This window comes from Rhipicephalus microplus, chromosome 2, assembly GCF_043290135.1.
Source record: "Rhipicephalus microplus isolate Deutch F79 chromosome 2, USDA_Rmic, whole genome shotgun sequence".
NCBI lineage: Eukaryota > Metazoa > Arthropoda > Arachnida > Ixodida > Ixodidae > Rhipicephalus > Rhipicephalus microplus.
The window spans coordinates 230917847-230941131 of record NC_134701.1 but is presented as its reverse complement, the minus strand read 5'-3'; the positions used below and the strand labels follow the sequence as shown (position 1 = coordinate 230941131).

General features: G+C 47.6%; 1 protein-coding gene across 1 annotated transcript; it reads left to right on the top strand.

The window, feature by feature from the left end:
• Positions 1 to 232: 232 nt before the first annotated feature.
• LOC142794052 (uncharacterized) lies at positions 233 to 23014 on the top strand. Its single transcript, XM_075885839.1, has 10 exons — positions 233 to 487; positions 5760 to 5903; positions 8053 to 8254; positions 9782 to 10446; positions 11434 to 11843; positions 12971 to 13165; positions 15477 to 15705; positions 17605 to 17659; positions 22030 to 22265; positions 22892 to 23014. The coding sequence occupies exons 1-10, from the start codon at positions 233 to 235 to the stop codon at positions 23012 to 23014; spliced, it is 2514 nt and encodes an 837-aa protein (XP_075741954.1).
• The last annotated feature ends 271 nt before the right edge of the window (positions 23015 to 23285 follow it).

Here is a 23285-nt window from a genome sequence, read left to right as displayed (position 1 = left end):
TGCTAAGCTAAGATCTTCAAGTTTCAATACTACGCGGCAGTTTGTCTCGTTTGTTCTGCAATGTATCGCAAAGTGGTGGCTAAGTTTCGGCTTAATGTGCTAATGTTTCCCTGCAAAAACGACATTGAAATACTAAAACACCATGCTGACTTCACGCGCACCAGTGGGCGCGAGTACAGAAGAAGAAGCGAAGAGGTGCCGCTCGGTTGAGTATTTCGGCTGGTCTTCAGTCATGTCTTCTCGCGCCAACGACAGAGGCGCTAATCAGGTTCCGTCACCGGCGAATTACGGAGATCCGAGTAAGGAGCCACCTTCCCCGTCGTCCGAATCGTCGGTGAGGAAAAAGCAGCGGCGTTCAAAGCTTGGTACCGCTTCCATTTCCAAGAGACCTGGCTGCCAAAACAGGCGGTCTTCTCAAGGAGCAGTCAGAAAAGTGCCCGGCGCTCCAGACAACGCCCGACGTGGTGCCACGCAAGAGCCTGACCAGGTAAGTTCTACCAACATTTTTCTAGGAGGCATTGGTTCTATGCGGCGACTGTGCAATTCCACATGAGACACCAGCACCAGAACACCGAGTAAAGCGAGGACTGCATGTTTCTATACACTGCATTTCATAGATCAGGGGAAGGCTGTGGGAGCTATAGCGAGACTTGTTGCAATAGGCAAAGTCTCTCCCCAATAAGCTATCGTGAAGCACTAAGCGTCTCTCCTTTATTTTGGGCATTTGATTTGCAATTTGTCGCGATCCATCACACGCGATTTTGTGCTCTGCTCGCACGATCGTTTACAAGGCGAATGTCAAGCGTGACGAACTCACCAATCTTGCTGGCCGAACTCCTTGCATAGCTTCCGCAGCACCGCACCTGATGTCCGTAGTGCATACAAGCTTTTTTATGGTCAAGCTAACACCAAAGAGACGCACGCGTCTCGTCAAGCTTGTTCGTTCCTTTGATCGCGGACTTGGACAACAATGTGACCCTACATAGTTGGCAAATGTCGCTTTTTTTAGTGGTGCATTGCAAACTAGCAGCCTAGTGCAGGAATGTATGGAGGACGCCAGCGTGCGTTCCATTGCTTCTCGAGCATAGAAACAACTTTATTGATGGCATAGCAAGGTCGGTAAACTTAATCATGTGCAACACTGCATGATCAGCGTTGGCCACGCAAAAGCTCAACCTCGGCCAGTGGAGCTCACGCTAAAATGTTAGTTGGTGGTTAGAATGTTAGTTGGTGGTTAGGTGGTTCGACGATTAAGAGAATAGTCTTGACGTGCCCAGCGGGCAATGCCGGTGAGTGTGGGTGGTTCAGATCTACGTAGAGCTCTGTGGTCGGTGCATGGTTGGGATATACTGCGGTGATTTCAGTTTTATTCCGTGATGAAAGTCTTGAGTCATGATCCTTAGGAAGCTTTCTATAGTATAATGTCAATATGTGCAAATTAGTACGACAATACAAAAAATACCAAAATTGTTTCTGATAGTTACTTGCATTGCGAAAATTCATGTCCCCAGTTAAGACGCCCAGAAAGTAGCTTTACAGCGAGCACTGACAACAATGCACCTTATTAATTAAATTACTTGTCCAAGAAAACATTGGGCGCCTTACTGTCGCAGTTATAATGTTTGACACCGTTTCGGCGCTGCCGTCTTCGATTGACGACATCGCACAAAATTTCCCCTAGAACCGCGGAAGCGAAAACGAAACATGTTATTGGGGGGGGGGGGGCAACTTTCTCACCGATCTCCCCTCTAGGATTCTCCCCTCTAGAATGCCACCATTACGGTGGCATTTTTGCGGATCTAGGAGAAGCAAAGATGCAGCTTGACCAAAGTCATGGGTGACGCCGAAGCGGGTATAGGCTGAGGCGTGTAAGTGCCGTATACGGGACGAAGTTCCGAAGTTGTTACTTGTTTTAAGAAATTCCACGCCGGCAAATAGGATGTTGGTTCAGATATGGTGAGTAACAGGATTAAAGCAGCTATTTGTCTCAGTTCATGACCCCTCAGCCCAGGTGCTATGTTTGTAATACTGCCCCGCCGTGGTGGTGTAGTGGCTAAGGTACTCGGCTGCTGACCCCCAGGTCGCGGGTTCAAATCCCGGCTGCAGTGGCTGCATTTCCGATATAGGCGGGAATGTTGTAGGCCTCTGTGCTTAGATTTGAGTGCACCATAGAGAACCCCAGGTGGTCGAAATTTCCGGAGCCCTCCACTACGGCGTCTCCCATAATCATATGGTAGTTTTGGGACGTTAAACCCCGCATATCAATCGATCAATCAATCTGGTTTGTTTTTCTAAAAGATAATTTTTGTTTGCTTTCACCCGAGGTTATAATCATTAGAAAAACACGAACGAAACAACTGTCCGAGAAAAACTAAAAAAATGAAATGCCGCTAACACCTGTACAATTGTCTGAGTAATATCTGGGGTTAGAGGACGTTGCCGAAGCCGAGCGCGTCTCACAATTAGAAAGGCTGTCAGCAATAAATAGGGGCAGGAACATATTAACAAATTTGGGTATCACATACCACGTTTAGCGCGGCGAAAATACGACATTGCCACCCACATCCGCTTCAAAATCGTGATAAACCCACTTCCTAGAAATATGAACCGTACTACGAATGCAGAACATGGACATCACAGAGCACGGGACTAGTGAAAAGTCTCTGCGTGTAGATTTAAGCCCGTACTCCAAGAAGAGAGCGCATGTTGCAGCGACTGTAGACGCGACATGAAACTGCGTTAATGCCTGTGCCATTTTTACGACATGAATTGAACAAGCTGAAGAGATGGCTATCACCATGGCTCTGAGTTCCACAAAACATAGCGTCTTTTTGAGTGATTCACAGGTCACCATTAATAATTTCGCGTGCGGATGCAGTTCTAAAAGTGCTCTAAAAATCTAGCAAGAAGCCACGAACTGACGAATTCGGAGGAACGTAAATGTCTTATCTGGTTTTAATAGCACTGAAACGCTACCGCTTATACAATTAAACCGAACGAGGCATTCCATGCACTTTCGCGAGATTTAACCCGCCGCGCACCCCAAGGAGGTATACTCTCGTTGGTAGATTGTGCTGCCGAAATTGAACCCGAATTAAAAGACAGAATCTCCAGCTACTCAGAACATACCAAGTATCATCGTGACTTGAGGCGGGTTTCGCCTCCACTTCAACCAAACTTAGATCACAAACAGGTGACAGACTGGCGCAAATTACAAACTAATTCTTTTCCCAGCCCTGCTCAACTCCACAGAAGTTTCCCAGCAATTTAACCTGGCTCAAAAAGTAAAACCTGCAGAGTATATAGAATCAGCCTCCCTAAGCCACATACCCCAAGAAGAAAACAGACTCCTCAGAACCTCTCCGAAAGCGATGACGTACAATGCTGCTCAGCTCCAATTTAGAGGACCTAACCTGGGCTATCCAGCGGGCATGGGAGGCCGTCGGAAGACAAGGTCTTCCATCCTCCATCTGAGTGGTCTGGCCCGGACCAGCACCTAGCCAGGTTTCTCAATAAAGCTGTTTCATTCATGCATTCATTCATTCATTCATTCTTTCATTCATTCATTCATTCACGTCCCAAGACCGCAATGGGATTGAGAGAGACGCCGTAGGTGGGGTGGGGGGGGGAGCTCCGGAAATTTCGGGGGCGACGCTCCCTGAGCCGTGGATCGTGCGTCCGTGATGTATGTCGTTGTAGTAGTCGTCATCGTCGTTGTAGTAGTAGTAGGTTGCCGCTTCCATGGCCGGACTAGAGGAGCCGCACGTTCGCACCCTTTTCATTTGAGAATAAAATCCGCGCACTGTAATCACGAATAAAAGATAGTTGTTTCTGATGGAATAGGGACGAGTATTGGTGACTTAATCTCCAATAAATTTCCTTGAATCTAATATCAGAAGGACGCACTTTGAGCACCATCAGACAAGAAAGGGTTGCCACGTTAAGGTCGCTGGGCGTAACCTGCTTGCTTTAGCAAGGCTTAACGAGAGTTGGGCCACAGTGCCATGAATATAGTGAACAAGTAGATCGCCATGAACTAGATGTGCTTAAAGGTGGGAAGTAGACACGCACCATGAGCTCAAACCATGAGAAAGTGCGCGAGTGCCACCTCTCGTTTAGTCCTTGAAATGTCCGCTGAATGGTGATGCTTCTATATGCTGAAAATATGATGAAAAAATGCAAGATGGCGGTACTTGGAGTGTTCACTATGTTGATGAACGGATGGACGCTCAGGCGAACGGATGCACGGACAAACGAACGCTTCTTCCCACTCATCATAGCACACTACACGGGCTTCTACATCATGTACTGTTGTCTTATTAGAAATGCTGCCGTTTTCGCATTTCTTGATAATTTTGAAACCATGACGTTATCTGAGAATCGGGCGTAAAAAACATGTGTAGAAAAATGAAAACGTACGCACGTTTTCTTGTTCACGCACGATAGCATTCATAGGCCACGCCAAACCTAAACAATTTTGGTAAACCCAGTCAAGTGCGCTTCTATACATGTGGCAGACACAATTAGATTTTTCGTTTTACAATTTTAGTTCTCAGTCAACGTGTGTACATTCAGTAATACTGAACAGTTCTGTCCTCTTCCTGGGTCAGCACTTCATCTTCTTTGGATGTAACAAACCAACTATACGAGAAGTTCGTTCTCCTAAATAGATGGTTCATGCATAAACCAGTAGCCTGTTAACGGCACTGGGCAGCAGAACGAGTAGAGCTTCTAACCCAGACGGTTGACTCTTTTTTTGCGCTCCTTCCCGTGCGTTGTTTTTCCACGTCTGCTCCACGCCTTCGAGCGCGAAGCCCTTTTAAGGGCTACCCGAGGCATGGACCAGCCTGTGCATAGGTGCCTAGCTAATGTCACCAAAGTCCTCTACGTTGACGTCCAACCGAAGTATCAAAAGTTTCGCCCTCGGGTGCGTGCGACAAAAGTTCTCCCTCGGGCGCGTGCGAGAAAGAGTGCTCCACCTCAGACTTGCCAACTCTTACAAAGTCCCCAGAAGTGAAAGTATCCCCAGCCTCCAGTTCCTCTTGGGAACATAGTACACCACACCCTCATCGTCCCCTACCTCTCGGAAACGATGTCGGAGGAAACTGAAGCCTCCAGCTTCGGCCCACCTACCTCTCCTCATCTATCACTTCAACCGGACGTCGACACACAACAGATGCCGGTGCCACAGCCTCTGGCCCCTCTTACAGCAGTGGGAGAGCGTGGCGGCACCATCCTGTTGCTCCCAGACTGGAAGAAGGTTTACTTCTTTGCTGAAACCCGCGACGTCATCGGGGCTCCGTTCCGACCGGTTGTGCCCTCACGATCTCCGATCACAGTGCAGTTCTGGCTGACTGTGGTCCTACGCCACCTCCTATCGCTGACAAGAGCTCTCGCCAGTGGTGCCCCGTCCTCGGACTCTTGCGTCCGTCTCCATCTTAGCTACCTTCTCCTCACTTCCGTCGTTCACTGTCCCTGCGCCTCGCTCTCTCCTTCCTGTCTCTCTCTCTCGATCTCTTTACCTTTTAATTCAATCCTTTTAATCTCTTCCCTACCCACATCTCTCGTGAGCTACTCTTGAGGTGTCCTCCCCCTGAGAGACAATTACGAGGCAAACTTTTCTTTTCTCTTCCCTTAAAATCACTCCCCCCACTTTCGTGTCCGGCTTCTCGGCTACTCGGCGTGTGCGTGTTAATTTTTGACGCAACGTCATTGCGGTGGATCTTCAACACTTCGTGGACCCCTCTCCACATCTTCAGGTTCACCGGCTCTGCGAGATCCACGTGAGGTTCAAACTTCTCGTGGAGACCACCTGCGTGGGCCTCGTTTACGGCGTCCACGCCACACTAGACTCTGACAACATCGCTGCCAACCTGGTGTCGGCCGTCCCAGTCGTCTTTTGCGTCTGTCTAGACAGGTGTCTCGCGATTACCTTTCAGGACACCATGGTTCTACTGGAGATGTTCTTCAAACTTCACAGGCCAGTCCACCCACGTCTGCCGCGGCCCCTTCAGTGCGCCTACGTCTGTTTCCTTAATTTTAACACTCAATCGTAGCCACTCTACTGCATAATTACACTAATGAATGTGACATATTTTGTGCGAATTCTGGTGCCGCTAGGGCCATTATCGAAGTTTCTCTTGCGTGGTACTCTTCTGAACAATGCGAGAGTATTTTTGTTTAGCGTTTCGCGCCGTTCACACATACGCGATTTGAAAGATGTCGTGCTTGTAAGCGAATTACATACGCCGTGGTTAGGTCACATAGAAATTATATTCTAACCACCACAGATAACCGGTACCGATGCTACATTCATTAGAGCAAACATGTACGTATCCTATGCTATTAATACTTCTAATCCGTAACAATATCTTGACGTATTGTTCCTTCGTTCTTCCTCCGTTTCAATTTAATACATTTCGCACGGCACCTGCGTAGTCTCTTCTCCCGACTGTTTACTGCGATATGTTTCTTGAAAACTGCTGCTAAACACATTATCTGCTTTATTCTACTTTAAACGCCTACCGTCCTCTCTAATATTTACACGCCTTAGTTGCATTCAAATTTACGGTTATGTTAGGGTGAGCACAACGGTGGAGTGATCTGTGCATGCCTCTAGTCACAGGAATTCTGCTGACGACTCAGTAAAATATTGAAATGGAGTTTGCGTAGTGTAAAATGAAAATTACAATAAAACACCTTAAACTTGTTAGACAGGGGCTTCAAGAAAATTCGGACCATCTATCAGTGTTCTTTAACGTTCACTGACATCACAATGTACATGGGCCTCGATTTCGCCTCGACCATAAACGTACCTGCACCGGCTGGGATTGAAACCGCCACCTTCTGGTCAGCAGCTGAGCACCATAACCACTGCTCCACCACGGAGTACTATTCCGTGGCTTGTACGCTATCGTATAGGTAAGGCTCTTGAATGCGTGTCAGACCTGATTGGTATGATTGATATTGTGGTTTAACTTCCCAAAACGACCACATGGTTATGAGAGATGCTGTAGTGGAGGGCTCCGAAAATTTCGACTACCTGGGGTTCTTTAACCTGCACCCAAATCTGAGCACACGGGCCTACAGCGTTATAGCCTCCATCGAAAGTGTGGCCGCCGCAGCTGGGATTCGATTCCGCGACCTTTGGGTCAGCAGCCGAGTACTTTAGCCTCGAGACTACCACGATGGGGAGTGTTAGACTGTCGCAATCGCTACCTTGCATATGGCCAGTGCGAGCCGATCATTAAGGTAATTTTTACTCATACCTGTCATTTCATGCCTTCTAAATGGCAAATGAGCGTAAGAACAGTAGATCTAATGTGGACACAAAGGTTGCAGATTGAATCGCGGCCGCAGTGGACGCATATCGATGGAGTCGCAACGCCAGACCCGTGTGCTCGTTGTGAAGACGTCCATGTCCAGAGCCCATTACTACGTTGTCGTTCACCATAAAATTTTTATGTATCCACTAGAGGGAACTCTGGCGCCAGTGTCTATGGGAGCTGCCAACGCGCTTCAGCGAGCATGGGAATGATAGGTAGTACACGGATTTGTCTAATATTCGTACTTCTGCCTCTGTGTGTATTTGTGAGGCTTGGAGCTCTTCTCTCTTGAAACAAAAATGAGCGAATGTTCAGCGTTTGCGCTTCGCCGCCTTAAACTTTCTGGCTTATCATTTAAAGTCGGATCACGGAGTTCAAACGGTTTCGTTCTTTACTTCGAAACAAATCCAAAACGCAGAAATAAAAGAAGTCACAAGTTCGATACGCCGCCTGCAAGTACGAAGACTATGCAAATCCGTGTTCTACTTCCCATGGTCGCTGAACGAACGCAGCGTCTGAGTTTCCTCTAGTTATTTTAGGAAACTCTGTGTCACTCACAACATGGTTTCGGTACGTCAAACCACAACAATTTTTATTAGGTATATTAACGTAATAATTATCCCTATAGAAAAGCCCTCTCACTCGCCAGGCTACCTTTCACGGCAAGTGTTGTTTACGCATAAAAATGGCGGGTATTGCAAGTTTCTTTTCTTTTTCTCGCCCATAGGATGCATTTGTGGGAGCAGAGAAGACTCAGCCTATGGCATCGGATCTAGCGTCGATTGTGTCGGGCAAGATACGCCGACCCAGACATTCTTACGATCGTATCGGCGATAAGCATCATGTTTCCGGGACCCGTACCAAGAGGGCTGGTTTGTCTTCAGCAGCCGAACCGCCTTCATCGCTGTCATCGCTGGACATTCCACCAGGTACCAAAGTGTAGTTAGCAACACTCGTCGTTACGAAATGATACTTTAACTTGGTAAACATAGCTATATTCCGTTTTGTTATTTGTGGGATATAGATTATTCTGCAAACTAATAGATATTTCCTACGCTAAGAATAAAGTAAAAATATTATATTTGTTGATTATAATGTTCTCGCTATTGCTGTAACTGTAAAAGAACGAGTTGTTGGAATAGTTCTTAAGGCGTAAGTGGGTTTTGTAAGGTTAATGAATCACTCATCACTCTCCTCAAGCCACACTAAGAGTTAATGAATCCTTCACCACTCTCTTCAAGCCACCATGCATTCATTGCTTCATATAATATATACTGCTGGACCGCACTCACCTTCAACCACAACAATCGCTTCAAACAAATATGCACTCAAGTCTTCTTACATTACCCATGGCTCGAATAAAAAGAATGCCGTAGTGGTTCATTCCGAATTCACCTTGACCAGCTGGGGCAGGCACACCCAAATCTTGGCCATGGTGTAAAATATATCGTGATCTTGGTACACTGGTATTGCCGTGTTTCGCCTCACCCAATAAATGTGGCCTACAAGACTGTTAATCAAACTCTGCGCGTCCACGGGTTTAGCAACGCGACACTTTACCGTTAGACTATCACGTCAAGTAACTATCTTCAATATGAAATCAAGAATTGGTCGAAACCTCGTCTGATCAGTATGTGATGGCGTGTTCGAAATAAAAAACACTGAACCGTGCTGTGGCAGCCTGCAAAGCTACCCTTCAGGCTGATGAAAAACTGCGTGAGCTTACTGAGACTCACGTGCGGGATCTCAAAAAATTAGTGGATCTTCGTTTGAAAAAAGCCTATTTAACTTTCCGCGCTGTCGTGCATAAAAAAGGACACGGAACCTCCATGGGCGCTTCGATTACTGTGACCACCACAAACCTAGCTGTAGAACCAGTGGGAAGCAGGGATCTGGCTTCGAACTTCCTCCGAAGGTATTTTTCATATATATTGAAGATTGCTCTCACATCGTAAAGACACCCTGGGAGCATTCACAGAGGAATTCATAATATTTACCTCAAGAGGGAAAAGCTCTGGGACGACTACCTTTTCTTGACCTATAGTGGTAGAGCAGAAGCGAGAGCGTGTGTTGTTCGAAATTCACAGGAAGGACACTCAAACTGGGCGTTGCCCTAATTTCTCTTCCGTGAACCTTGTGCGCCATAAGTGGTTTGGGGCATTTCCTTTAATGAAAGAAACCCAAATATTTCATCAGGCAAGAAAATCTTTACTCCGATTTGGCTCATATTTGACGCGAATCCAGCATGTGCAAGCACCGAGTTTGATTGTTTCTCAGCATAAATTAGCCCTGCGCCGTACAAAGCCACGCGATTCCCCCATGAAGTTTCAGTCCACCATTCCTTACGTTGCCGTCATCAGCGAAGTGTCGACGCGTGTCCGGCGACTCCATATACCAGCATACACACATGTTATCTTCGCTTCTACTGGCACTCTATCGATAGACCTTTGTTGCAGAGTTGCGTGAATCTCGGCACGAACTAGATCGTCGAACGAAGTGCAACCCATCGACGAGAGGCGACAAAACGACCGATCCCGTTGGAAGGCTTCTGGAAGCGCCTCAAGCAACATGGCCACTGCCCCTCTCGTCCCTGCAAGGATCGATTTCGCCGGCGCCTACGCAGGCGCACGGCAGTGACGTGCTGCACGAATCTCTGGAGGGCGTGATGAGACGTTCTCACGGATCTTTGATACCAAGCGCCTCCACCACCAACCGGATTCCGACTCCTGCAGTGGTGCCCGCGACGACCGTGTCTTCGCCTGGGGTTTCCAGGAACACGAGAGACACGTGTTCCGTGAAACGTGGGGATCGCCTGCCCGGACGACGCGATGACAACAAGGACGCGACAAACTCGTCCATAGCGCTAACGGCTATGAATGGTGATGTCAATTTGATAGGCGGGTGTCGTCGTACCGATGGAACAGTCAATCTAGAAAGCGAAGGTGCGCCTACGATCATCTCTGCTGTGGCGCCGCTTAGCGAGGCGGGTGCGCAAGTATCAGCGACTACCGACCAGCAGCCTGACACTGCCCTGGGGGACATGGCCTATCCACCAACTATGCTGGAAAGGCTCCTGAATCCGCTAAGGAAGCGGGCGCACTTCGGATCGGTCACCCACAGGGTATGTGCGACTTTCAAGTGCTTGCTGTGGTGCACTTCCTGTGCTATGTACAGTTGCACGCTATAGTTTTCCCTTTAAACTTTTGATGATGCACCATAAAGGGCGAAGACTTCTCAACCACTCCCAAATCCCCTCCGCCACTCTTCAAACCACTCAATTCTACGACCGAAAATCTTTATTTTGCCTTTGCGTTACTCCATCATGCAATTATTCATATGTTCCCTTCTATACATATGCACACTCCCTCGTGTTTTAGAGACAATATGTGCATGCTCGTTTTCACTAGTGTAGTTTCACTCATACATTGTACTACATAGGACCTGTGAAGTGATTTTAACGAATAACCACATAAAATTTATAGGTGCGAAGACCTTTCACAAGAGTCAGCGCATGTCTTGTTACTTTCATAGACAAGGTATCTCTCATGACGTCATTCGGGTTAACGCAACAGTACAATTTTGTCCATGAAATCATACGTTGACTTCACTTTCATCATTTCTGTCCATTTCCTTGTCTAAAATGTTGTGCCTGAGAATTTCGAAGCATATTATTACGTATATTCATCACTATATTTTTGTTTTGTTTTTGACTATTGGCCTATATTCGTGCAAGTATGCTAAAGTACGTTTCCTGTCCCGGGAGTGCACCTGAGTAAACACCTAGAAAGGTTGTCATTTGTCTTTAGCGCTGTATGTCGGGCGAGTTGGTGCGGGAACATCATCTAACGAAAGTCCCAGAACAAGGCACAAGGCTCGTCTGTGTCGTATTTCCTTGTGCCGTTACCACCTGCACGTTAATGAACCCCAGGTGGTCAAAATTTCCGGAGCCCTCCACTACGGCGTCTCTCATAATCAAATAGTGGTTTTGGGACGTTAAACCCCACAAATCAATCAATCAATCAATCAATCAATCAACCTGTACAGCTTATCAGCACTCATTCGTTTTGCCTTTTCTCGGATTTACCGCCTCGCATTCACACGTGCACAGCTACTGTCGCCTCGTTCGACGACGACCGTGACAGCTACGCCCCATAAGAACAGGTCCTGGAGCTTTTCGACTGACGACAAGTGGCCGCAGATCACTGTGGTCACCACCTTGGCCATTGCCGCGACGCTGGTATTGTACTCGCTACTCCATGGAACGACCAGAAGCGGTGGTGGTGACACATCCGGTAACAGCCCGACCCCCTGCCAGACCACCGACTGCATTCAGCACGCCGACTTGTTCGCCCATTGGCTGAACACCAGCATCGACCCATGCGAGGATTTCGCCGCGTTTGTCTGCTCCGCGTGGAGTCACAGGGCGCAATACCGCCGTGGTGAGTCGACGTCGGTGCGCCAAGAAGTCGTGCTCGACTTCACCGAGAAGCTGGCGGAGACCATTGGTGCTGGCATGACGTAAGTACGAGTTCGGGCAATGGGGGTGCCTTTTACAGGCACTGATTCGCGCAGAGGGACTCTGGCAAAGTTCCGTTTGTATGGAGAGGGAGAGCGTGTAGAGAGGGAGAGAGTAAGGATTAGAGAGGGAAATGCGGTTTGCTACCCTTCACGTGGTAAAAGAAAGAGAGAAAAAGAGAGAGAGTAAAGAGTGCCAGAGTCTGTGGACGACAATTCACTGGCAATTTTTTTCGTGAACCATGCGCGACTGAGAGCAAGTTGAGAGTCGTTGCTAATACGTCGCGAGTTGCAGTCTTCGTGACGTCACACTTGTGCTGACACGTCAATGTGAAGGCGCCTCTTTAATATCGAAATCGGTCCTTTAACGTAGTGCTATTAAATATATATTCAATGCATTCCAAAACAGTATACGGCACTCTTTCTTATTAGGGCTATCGATATCCGCGTTTTTATTAGTAGCAAAAAGCCGAAAATATTCGGAACTTGAGTCTGCCCTCGTTTGAGAATTTTAGACCTGCTTGCGCAGCCACACAAGTATGGGGATACATTTTATGGGTTTTTGAATAACCCTAGTAGGCGGCATGCTTAGGATTCGGCTTTTATTACTGGCGAAAATGGTTTAAAAATCCATTTTTGTTTTCTCTGATACAGTTAGTGAAAATTGTTTAGAAATATTTAGTAGGTATGCTCACGAGATTTCTTCGCCACCGGAAACTACAACAGATTCGTCAAGCTGCTAACGCGTTTTGTGAAAACTATGTTGAATAATATTTTAAATCTCGGATATATCCTTTCTGACGTTAGGAACCTCGAGGGAAATTTGAATGATCAAAGTACTGAAATGATTTAGAACTGAACGTGACACGTGTTTCTTTTCTTTATCAGCAGGTACACCTGCAGACATGTATAGCCCCACAAGCCTCACAAATTGAGAGAAGAGAAATGGATGTTTCATTCAAAGCTCGCTATGCTTGGGTAACATTGTCTCCGGGTGCACATTAGTATAATACTTCGCAAATGCAATATTTACCTTGAGAGGTCACACATATGGGTCTAGATATTCTTAGCTGCGCCTTGGTATCCTGTTACACTAATGTACAGCTCTGTGGGGGACATTGCACATGCAGGCAGATTCCGGTAGGCAGCAAGCCTCTTGCCATGTTCCGTACGTGCATAGAGGTGACGGCGCACAGCGCGCACAGCAAGGATGTTATCCGCCGATTCCTGGCTGACGAGGGCATTCCTTGGCCGATGAGCACTCACTCTCCACCTTCTGGAACCGCCCCATCGCCTCTGGAGATCTTGATGCGCTTCGCTATCAAGTACGCTGAGCTTTTGTTACTTCTCGCTTGAAGGTAGTTGCGCCGAGCGAAGTGCACGAAGAAAAAAAAAGAGACCAGGACAAGAAATTTACCGTTTATTTGATCCTTTGTGTCTCGCTCGGCGCAATTTTTTCTTAATATCGGGCCAACTACCTCAAGGTAAAGCTCTGCTGTGCTTCTCGTTGTTGACAATACCTGCCACAGCGCCGGAGCTGGTGTACGTACTCCTCCTTTAAAGCAGAATGTCAAACGGCGAAAAATACAGATGGCCGGTAAGGAACGGACACAAACAGCTGCGTTGATTCACAACAAACTTTATTTTGTCACAACTGTGCAATAATAAACGTGTACAGTCTATATTTAAAGAGAGAAGAAACAATAAAAGTGATAATATTAGAACAACCAGTCTATCAAGGTCTTTCTTGTGCGCCAAGTGCGAACATATGAAAGGTCCGCTGTCGTTTTGTGCTGGTTTATTGTTTAGTTTTCGTAATAGCTCCTCCAGGCATTCAGTTTAGCTGGTTCAAAGTGTGAAGTTCGCTTCGACACCAATTTTTTACTCACGCATACGCTAACATGCATCCTTTTGATGCGCATTGCAAGCAAACGCAGATTTTTTAATGTTTATTCGGAGCGCTCTGCTGCAGTTCGCCTCCCAGAGGTATTTCTTTGACTTGTTGAGTGACACTTTTCGACTTAACAATGGGTAAATCACTTTGCATTCTGCGATATCAACAAGTGCTACAATGGAGTTTGTGGTATTTTATGGCTTAAAGTGAAATCAGGTCCCGCGAAATTTTTTAATTTATGGACTACGGACCAGAAACAAAACAAACACTTGCTTCTTTAGCAGCATATTTAGAGCACATGTCCCTTCGTTTATAACTATTAACGAATATCTTAAAGAGACACGAGATGACACGAAAGTTTATTTTATCGATTTTTTTTTCGTCAAACCAACGATTGTGCCCTCAAGGGTCTAAAATATGTAGTGCTAAGGGTGAGTGCAACATGAAAAAGTGACTACAACCTATTTTGAAAAGGTAGTTTGGGTTCATAGAGTAACCTGACGTAACAACGCGGCATAGGCTTTACTTCACGTGCTATAGCGCTGAATATTGTGATGTTTTCACGGCCGCTCCACACCATGCCCCTGTCGGTGACGCACAAGCAGTCATTCTGGGAGTTTTGGTACCTCACATCAACACTACCAGTGGGACAGCTGTGATAAGTCACCATAATTAGCCCTTCAGCCTGACATCAAGCTAGTTTCGATGTAGATAGATGTGTGATGAGAAAAAAAATTGACCCTAACATTAAAATCAAATATAAGCATTTGCTGGGCTTCAGAGTCGCGCAGAGCCATCTCTGTCTACATGAGATTTGAGTGGTAGAGTTAGCTCGCCTTCGAAAAATGATTCTAGTATCCTTTTGAAGATAGTTTAGAGCACTCAAAGTTCAAAGACGACTGTGTCTTTTTTCTCTCTCTTTCACTGTCATTCCTATGGACAATAAATCATATCACCTATTATTCTTCAATAAAACACGTGGTCGCAATGGACGTCGATCCTATCAGATTTCATGTTTTTGGCTACACGATATTATTGCAACTTGCCGCGCAGACGAAAACGTACAAAATGAAGTAATATTAGTCATTCACACACGATAACCACGTGAGACAAGACATAACGGGTGTGAGCGTGCACTGTAAAGCGGGGTAAAAGACAGCTAGCAATTGATACTCCTTGTATTACACGAACGGAGAGTTCATCTTCTCGTGATGTCAAGTAAACGCACTGATGGTTTCACGAATCGTTCCGAAAAGACAGGAAATGCCAAAAAAAACAATAACACCTTTTTTCTTTCAATGTTGTTTTAAGCTCTATTCTATGGCCTACGAAATCACGATTCAAGCCCGTGGGTTGCGTACTTGGTCACGGTAGGTCAGCCGTTCGCACGTTCCCTCTTCGGTCCGCGCGAAGAGATTTATGAAAAGACGGAATCCCAAATATTAGGTGGGATCATCCATGAGCATTGCAGAAATCTTCGCTAGTAGCGTGAACTTCTACCCTGTCGTGGGAATGATGAAGGAGGGAGTGTTGTTGTGCTAGTCAGTTTGTGGTATCCTAAAGATTCGGAGGGACCTTACTCACGTCGCATGTCACGTGAGCGACTCGTCCGCGATCACGTCCGGCGAATGGATACAGCATAACCGATGCAAAGTATAATTGTAGATCTGTATTTAAATGCAGCAGCAGCCTCCGTGCAGGAATTTCAGATTAGTAATGTGTCTTCCCATGCACGCAAGCAGGTGGCAGCTACCACTGTGGTTCAATGTGCTCGTGTTGCCCGAATTAGCGGGAGGCCATCGAGTGGTTTTGATCGCGGACAACCCGCAGATGCGTGGCTGGGAGGCCAGGCACAAGGGGCTCGAGGCAACCAATTCCACATTCGAGTACTGGAGCGCTCACTACGAGGCACTGACACCACCAGGCAACGCACAAACACCGCAACCACCTTCCCGTTCACAATGTGAAGAGGTAAGTAAGCGACCTTCGTCAAGGTGAAACTACAGGCCGTTGTGATGGACTATTGTAGTAGTTTCTATCAGTGGATCTTTGTTTCGGAGAGTCCGCCTCGGTGGATCAATGGCTACGGTGCTCGGCGGCTCACCCGAAGGTCGCTGGTTCGATTCCGGCCACTGCGGTCGAATTTCGATAATAGGTGAAATGGTAGACGCCCGCGTACTGTTGTGCGATGGAAGTGCACGCTAAAGAACACCAGAAGGGTAAAACCTGCGGAGCACTCCACTACGGTGTCTCTCATAATCGTATCGTGGTTTCGAGACGTAGAACCCCAGATAATATTATTATTCAGGGTCGAGGAAATTGAGAAAGGGGTGGGCGCTTCGCTTTAGTAAAACACGAGAGCGTATCATCCGCATATGCTTCCTCTACAGTCCACATAAGCGATAGAGATATTTTTATAGAACTTGCAGCACATTGAACTCCGAAGGAAACGGGGTTTACTTAAACATACATTGCGCTACTTTTGTAGATTGTCTGGAACAGCGTAATGGTACTCCTTGGATCTAAATTACCCAAAATGATCGACAATATTTCAAAGAAAATAGAAATAATTGATTGGCCTAAGTAAAGTTCTCCAAATTACTAATTTCTGACTGTAAGATATATATTGTAAATTATAAACCGAAGGATCCACCGCTATGGGACCGTATTCACCAGACGCGTCCTGCATGGGCTCCTGCTTTTCGTGCTTTTCAACCCGAAACAAGACCAGTGACGAACCCAAGAGTTTCACAGCCTCAACCACCAAGAAACGAGGATTCGGAGGACACTAGCTCCTTTTGGGTGAGTGCATCCTGTCTCAAGATATGAGACTTGATTCCCGACAAGCGCACGTCCAGTTTATTAAGCCTGACGTCAAGTTCGTTCCTGAGCAAAGCTGCGTGGCGCGTGCACCACGCGCTCAGGCGTACCTGACGGCATGCACGAGCGCTCGCGCTTGCCGCGTGAAGATATCTTATAATGAGCTGAGAAGCAGCCGCAGCAAGCGAAATGCAAAGAAACTAGCAAGACGAAAAAAATGCAATGCAAACTGACCCAGCGGAGGCAAACGAAACAACAGAAAATTTGTGGACCTATGACGCTGGCAGTGGCAGAACAATTGAAACGGAAAGCGCTTGGATCACGAGAAATAGGAAAGACAGGAAGGCTGCCGCCAATCCAAGGACACCGGCCAACCAACCAAAAGAGAAGCCACCTATCACAGAGCAGACGCTAAAGTCATCACCATTGCAGCAACAACGCAGGCCCAAGATACCACCTCTGCCGCTCGATCACTTTAAGATCGTCTACCGCCCGAAAGCAGGTCTTGACCTCGCCAAATAGGACACCGACGCTGTCATGCATGCCATCAGCAGAGTGAGTGGACTATCGGAGCAATAGTTTAACGACAAGGTACACGTACATGTCCAGAGAACGGAAAACTTATTCATCGCCAGCACCGCCACGAATGAAAACGCAAAGCTAGTGAACATCGAGAAAATACAGCTTGGAGGCAATTTCTACAATGTGAATGGCAACATACGCACTCCTGACGACGTCTCCAGTGGCGTCATCAATGGCGTAATACCTGGAACAAGCACCGCAGAACTCGTGACTGGAATTCGCACACCGGCAAGATACACCGTTCTTCACGCCCGAATGCTGGGTCAATCGTCCGCGGCAGTTGTATTCTTCGAAGGACCACATGTTCCCTTCTACAAAATCTTCCAGAGCGTAGACTTCCGATGCAGACCATATCGCAAGTCCGTTAAATACTGCCGAACCTGTGGCAACACGCGACACCGTCTAAACATCTGTCCAAGGCCTATCCCAGATTTCTGCTACAAATGTGGCAACGCTGGACAAATGCAGGGACATGAGCGCAAGCCCACTTGCAAGATCTGCGGAGAAGGGCACGAAACTGCAAGTAAAGAGTGCAAGAGGAGACTAAAGCCAAATCCACCATCCTCAATATAAGACAACAGCACCTCAACAGGATACAGGAAATAGACAACCACTGGAGCTCCATTGGACAAGAGTTCACCGAGCTTGCCACCTCTGTAGCTAGATCAAGCACTATCAGAGCCAGCTTTCCAGGAGCAGCAAATTCAAGTCCATCTTGCGATCTACTTTACGCTCCCGCTCTAGTAGGCGCTCGCCATCAGCCAAACGAACACGCTACGCTGCCGTGGTAAGTGACTCGAGTGGTAGCCGCAGCTTGACCTCTACATCGCCGGAAGCCGCATCCATAGAGGCCCTCGAAGATAGACAGCAAAACCAGCAAAGGAAGCTCCAGAGTCAGCACAGCCAATTGCAAAACTAACAAAGCCTTATTGACAAGCTGCTACACAGTCAAAAAATGGCAGCATATCCACGGAGTGAATGATGGAGAGTGGGGCGAAGCATTCGTCCGTCCATGCGTCCATCTGTGTGACCGTCCATGCGTCTGTTTGTGCGCCCGTCCCTGCGTTCTTTCGTGCATCCGCCCCTGCGTCCGTTCATGCGTCCATCCATGCATCTGTTTGTGTGTCCGTTCGTTCATCTATTCAACACTCCAAGTCCCACCATCTCGCATCTTTTTATCATATATTCCCCATATAGAAGCACCGCCATCCAGCGGACATTCCAAGGACTAAACGAGAGGTGGCACACGCACACTTTCTTACGGCCTGCGCATTGGGTCCACTTCCCACCTTTAACCACCTCGAGTTCATGGTATATTCTAGTTCACTGTATTCATGGCACTGCGACCAAACGCTCGCTAAACCTTTCGAAAACCAAGGAGGTTACGCCCAGCGAGTATAACGTAGCAACCTTTCCCTGTCAGATAGGGCTCAATTTACATGCCAATGGCTGCTAATGAGAAATGAGAGACAGGAGAATTCGGCTTTTACTTTCTTACGGCTTGCGCTTCGTATCTACTTCTCATTTTTAACCACCTTGAGTTCAATCATGGTATATACAAGTTCATTGTATTCATGGCACTTCGGCTCAACGCTCGCTAAACCTTTCTAAAGCTAAGGAGGTTACACCCAGCGAGTATAATGTAGCATCCCTTTCTTGTCTGATAGTGCTCAATGTACATGCCAATGGCTGCTAATGGGGATCGCAGCGTGCGCGTTGACTAAAAGCCGAATGCTCATGTCTCTCATTCCCCATTAGCAGCCATTGGCATGTACATTGAGCACAATTTTTTATTGTTAAACAACGCACAGAAGAAATCTCTCACTGGCACCACCTTGGAGGTCAAGTGTTATACCTATTTCGGGTATGTGCCACTGGTGGTTACATACGAGGGACGCCCAAGCCACGCCATAAGGAGCTTCGCTCCTAAAAGACAATAAGAGCTCATAGACAAAATACATTAAAAATGCAAGCAGCAACAAAAAATTTCTGAAAATGTGCAACAACAATGCCCAGTGGTAGAAGACACAAGCTCGCAGCCGGGGAAGATGCCGCCTAAGGCGGACGTTCATGCTCTTGTGGATGCCAGGTGCACAATATTGCTGGAAACTTTCATGACAAACATCCATGCCACCATGGAAAAGATTGTCCAATCAGCAATCGACAAAAACGGCCGCCAGCTTCGAACACAGAATTACCATGTTAAATGCCAAGATTGACGAGATCGCTGCACAATTCAACAGTTTTATTGCACACGGGAAGAAAACTTACGTCACCGTGGCACAGCTCGACACCTTCGGAAACTCACGCCAACTCAATGGTAAAAATGCGCGGGCGAACAGCCACAACGCCTCTCGCTCAGTCTCACACCATCGTGATCGCCGACGAGACAATCGAAGATGGCGAGCCATTACCATGAGTTAAAAACACAGCAATCAACTTTACGCATATGGCAATGGAACTGTAGATCGAACCGTCCACGACATACGAGCCTTCAAGAATTCATCAAGTCTAACCAACACCACATCATCGCACTCCAGTAAACCAACACCCAGGACGTCCGTCTGCAAGAATACATGACTTGTGCACAAGTCCAACACACTGCAATTCTCGTCAAGAAAACTTTTTCAGCGCAAAAACATCACGTTGAGCAAACACAGACGGAGCACACCTTCGTAGAACTTCTGCCAGAACGAAAGACGCAGAAAATTCTATTCATAGCCAACGTGTAGAGTCCCCCTCGAGACCAGCTACCAGATCTCGATCACTTCGAACGAGAACTCAGGAAGCGCACAAAAGGCCACCAGATCGTCATAGTGGGATGCTTCAATGCCTCACACACGACATGGGGCTATCATATCACCACGAATAAAGGCTGTAGGGTGCACGATATCGCCCAGCACGACGGACTAACATAGTGAAACGACCCTCTCCACAAGACTAGAATCGGGAACAGCGTCTCCAGGGACACCGATCCCGATCTCACCTTCACGGTGAACGTCACCCGGGCAGAGTGGAGTGTGGTACCAGAAACCTTAGGCAGCGATCACCATATCCTCACACTTGACGTAGCGGACACTCGACGCAGACCAAGACAGGAATAGCGCTGAATGGCATGAAATTTCTACACGGATGACCTCGCTGTTGAAATCACTATAGCTGACATAGAAGAGTGGTTCAATTATGTTCTAGATACATCCTAACGACGCACTAAAAACATACAACTCAACAGCGATATGCCCGCTGTCGACACCCATCTTTTCCACCTCTGGGAGGCTAGAAGTGGACTTCTCAGGAGGTGGAAGCGGCAAACGCTTAACAGGAAGCTTCAGCAACGCATCGCTGTCCTCACCAGGCAAAGTCTAGATTATGCCAACCAACTGGCCAGGCAGAACTGGCACGCTTTTTGTGACAAGCTACAGGGAACTCTCAGAGCCAAAAAAAAACCTGGTACCTGCTACGCTCTCTTATGGGCACACAACCCTCCAAAGCGGCACAGAAGCAGCATCTTCACAAGCTTATTCACAACTACGCTGGATCGGAAGAACATCTCCTTCAAGAATTGGTGAAAAAGCTTTGCGGAGACGCACCCGCTGTCGCGTTATTTAACACCAAGGAATATGTGGGAAAACCAAACCCTGACCTTTACCGGCCCTTTATGCAAGGGGAAGTTTAGGCGGCCCTATCGAAGTTGACAAGAAATACCAGCCCCGGAAAAGACCGAATTGTCAACAAACTCTTGCGAAACGTACCGCACCAGGCCACCACAGCTCTTCTCCAATATTACAACTGTTGCTGGGAGAAAGAAGAGTTGTCTGGAGTTTGAAAACACTCGGAGATCACCATGATTCTCAAGCCTAACAAACCTATCAGCATTGAGAACTTGCGCCCGATATTCCTCCCTCGTGTGTGGGAAAGCTTTTTGAGCATATGGTACATGACCGCTTGACCCTGTACATAGAACTGAATTGGCACCTACCAGATACGACGTTCGGCTTCAGACAGCACCTCTAGATGCAGGACGTGCTTCTACTACTTAAAGAAGACCTTCTTGATCAACTCAGTCATGGAACCAAGTACTCAATACTCGGAGTCGATGACAAGGGGGCCTTCGAAAACTTAAGCCATGACGCGATCCTCACGAACCTTAAAAGAACCGGCTGCAGCATTAGAACCTACACGTATGTCCGAAACTTTCTGATGGACCATACAGCAACTTTGGACATCTGAAACATCCACAGCAAAAGCTTCCAACTACCTAAAAGAGGTACGCCACAGGGTTCGGTCATATCAGCGCTACTGTTAAACGTGGCCTTGATCAATGTGCCGAAGGTTCTCGATAAAATACCAGATGTACGGCACGCGATCTACGCTTACGACCAAGGCTTCGAGCATCGGGAGGCAAGAGAGCTGCATACAAGATGCTGTAAACACCATCGAAAGGTATCTCTGACACTGCGGTCTCAACTGTGCCCCCGAAAAGACTGAGCACCTAGTACTCAAAGCAAGAACGAGAGGCAGGCCTCCCATATATGAAGAGTCCGACCCTTGCGTCACCCTCAACGGGACATTTATTCCGAAAGTTGATACGCTACGGGTGCTAAGACTCCACATACACAATGATGGATCAGGAGCGGCCACCATACCGAGACTCCAGAGAACTCTCTCGAAGCTCACGCACCTCGTTAACAGGATCGCAAACCAACGCAATGGGCTTAAAGAACACGACACCCTACGAATAATCCAAGCTCTGCTCACCAGCCACATCACATACGGCACGCCATATCTATGTTTAAAAACTGCGGAAATAGAAAAACTTGATTTTATGAAAAGAAAGACAACCAAAGCCACCCTGGGACTACCGCCCATAACTTATACTTCACAACTTCTTAGGATGGGTGTCCACAACACGTGGCAAGAGCTCGTGGAGGCTCGAGAAGAACAGCCAGCTGGAACGACTCAAGATCACGCCCGCTGGGATGTCGGTACTCCGGTATCTCAACTACAGCGAATCATACATTGCGGATGCAGACCGGAAAATGCGCATCCCAGTGAACGTTCGAGCGTCCCTGTCTATCGCGCCTACCCCACGCAACATGCACGCCACATTCCACAACGGTAGACGGAAGGTTAGAACAGAAGCTTTTCAACGAAAGTTCAGGCAAGATTCAAACGCCTGCTATACCGACGCGGCTAAGTACCACCATAGAAAAAATGGCAGCATATCCACGGAGTAAATTATGGAGAATGGGGCGAAGCATCCGTCCGTCTATTCGTTCTTCCTTCCGTCCGTCCATGCGTCCGTCTGTCTGACCGTCCGTGCATCCATTCGCACGTCCTTGCGTGCGTCTTTTCGTGCGTCCGCACGTCCATCTGTGCGTCCGTCCCGGCGTTCGTCCATGCATCCGCCCCTGCGTCCGTGCATGCTTGCATCCGTCGGTGCAGCCATCCCTGAGTCCGCCCATGCATCTGTCTGTGTGTCCGTGCATCCATCTATTCAACACTCCAAGTAACACCATCTCGCATCTTTTCATCATATATTCCGCATATGCACCGCTATCCAGCGGACATTTCAAGGACTAAACGAGAGCTGGCACACGCACGCTTTCTTACGGCTTGCGCTTCGTCTCTACTTCCCACCTTTAACCACCGGAATTATGTGAAGGGCTGCGTCTACGGTGACGAAATTCACATCCTGCAGCGGCGAAGCTCTCCACTGCCATATGCCTGCGTAATCTGGGTTTTTGGACATGAGGGTCTACATGGAAATGAAGCGACTCGCGCCGCTGCCCGCGAGCACGTCAGCCGGGCTGCCCTGGGACCAAAGGATACCCGAGCCATGGCTGCAGAGATGGATGTAGTAGAAAACACCTACTAGTCGCTACTTCAACACTACAAACTGGAGTGACGGGTGTACCCTCCACCCCATCCAAGACTAACCAAAGAAGAGAGCGTGACTTTCAGATGCCTACAGAGCAATACTTACATACATGGCATATTATGCACTGCCTCTACCCAACAACACATGGCTACATGTGCCCGCTCTGCAGCATACCAGACACCCTGGCACACTTCCTCCTAGAATTCCAGTGCCATGCTAACCACGACGTGGAACTGGAGTGGGACCAAGCCACAAGAATAAACAAAGA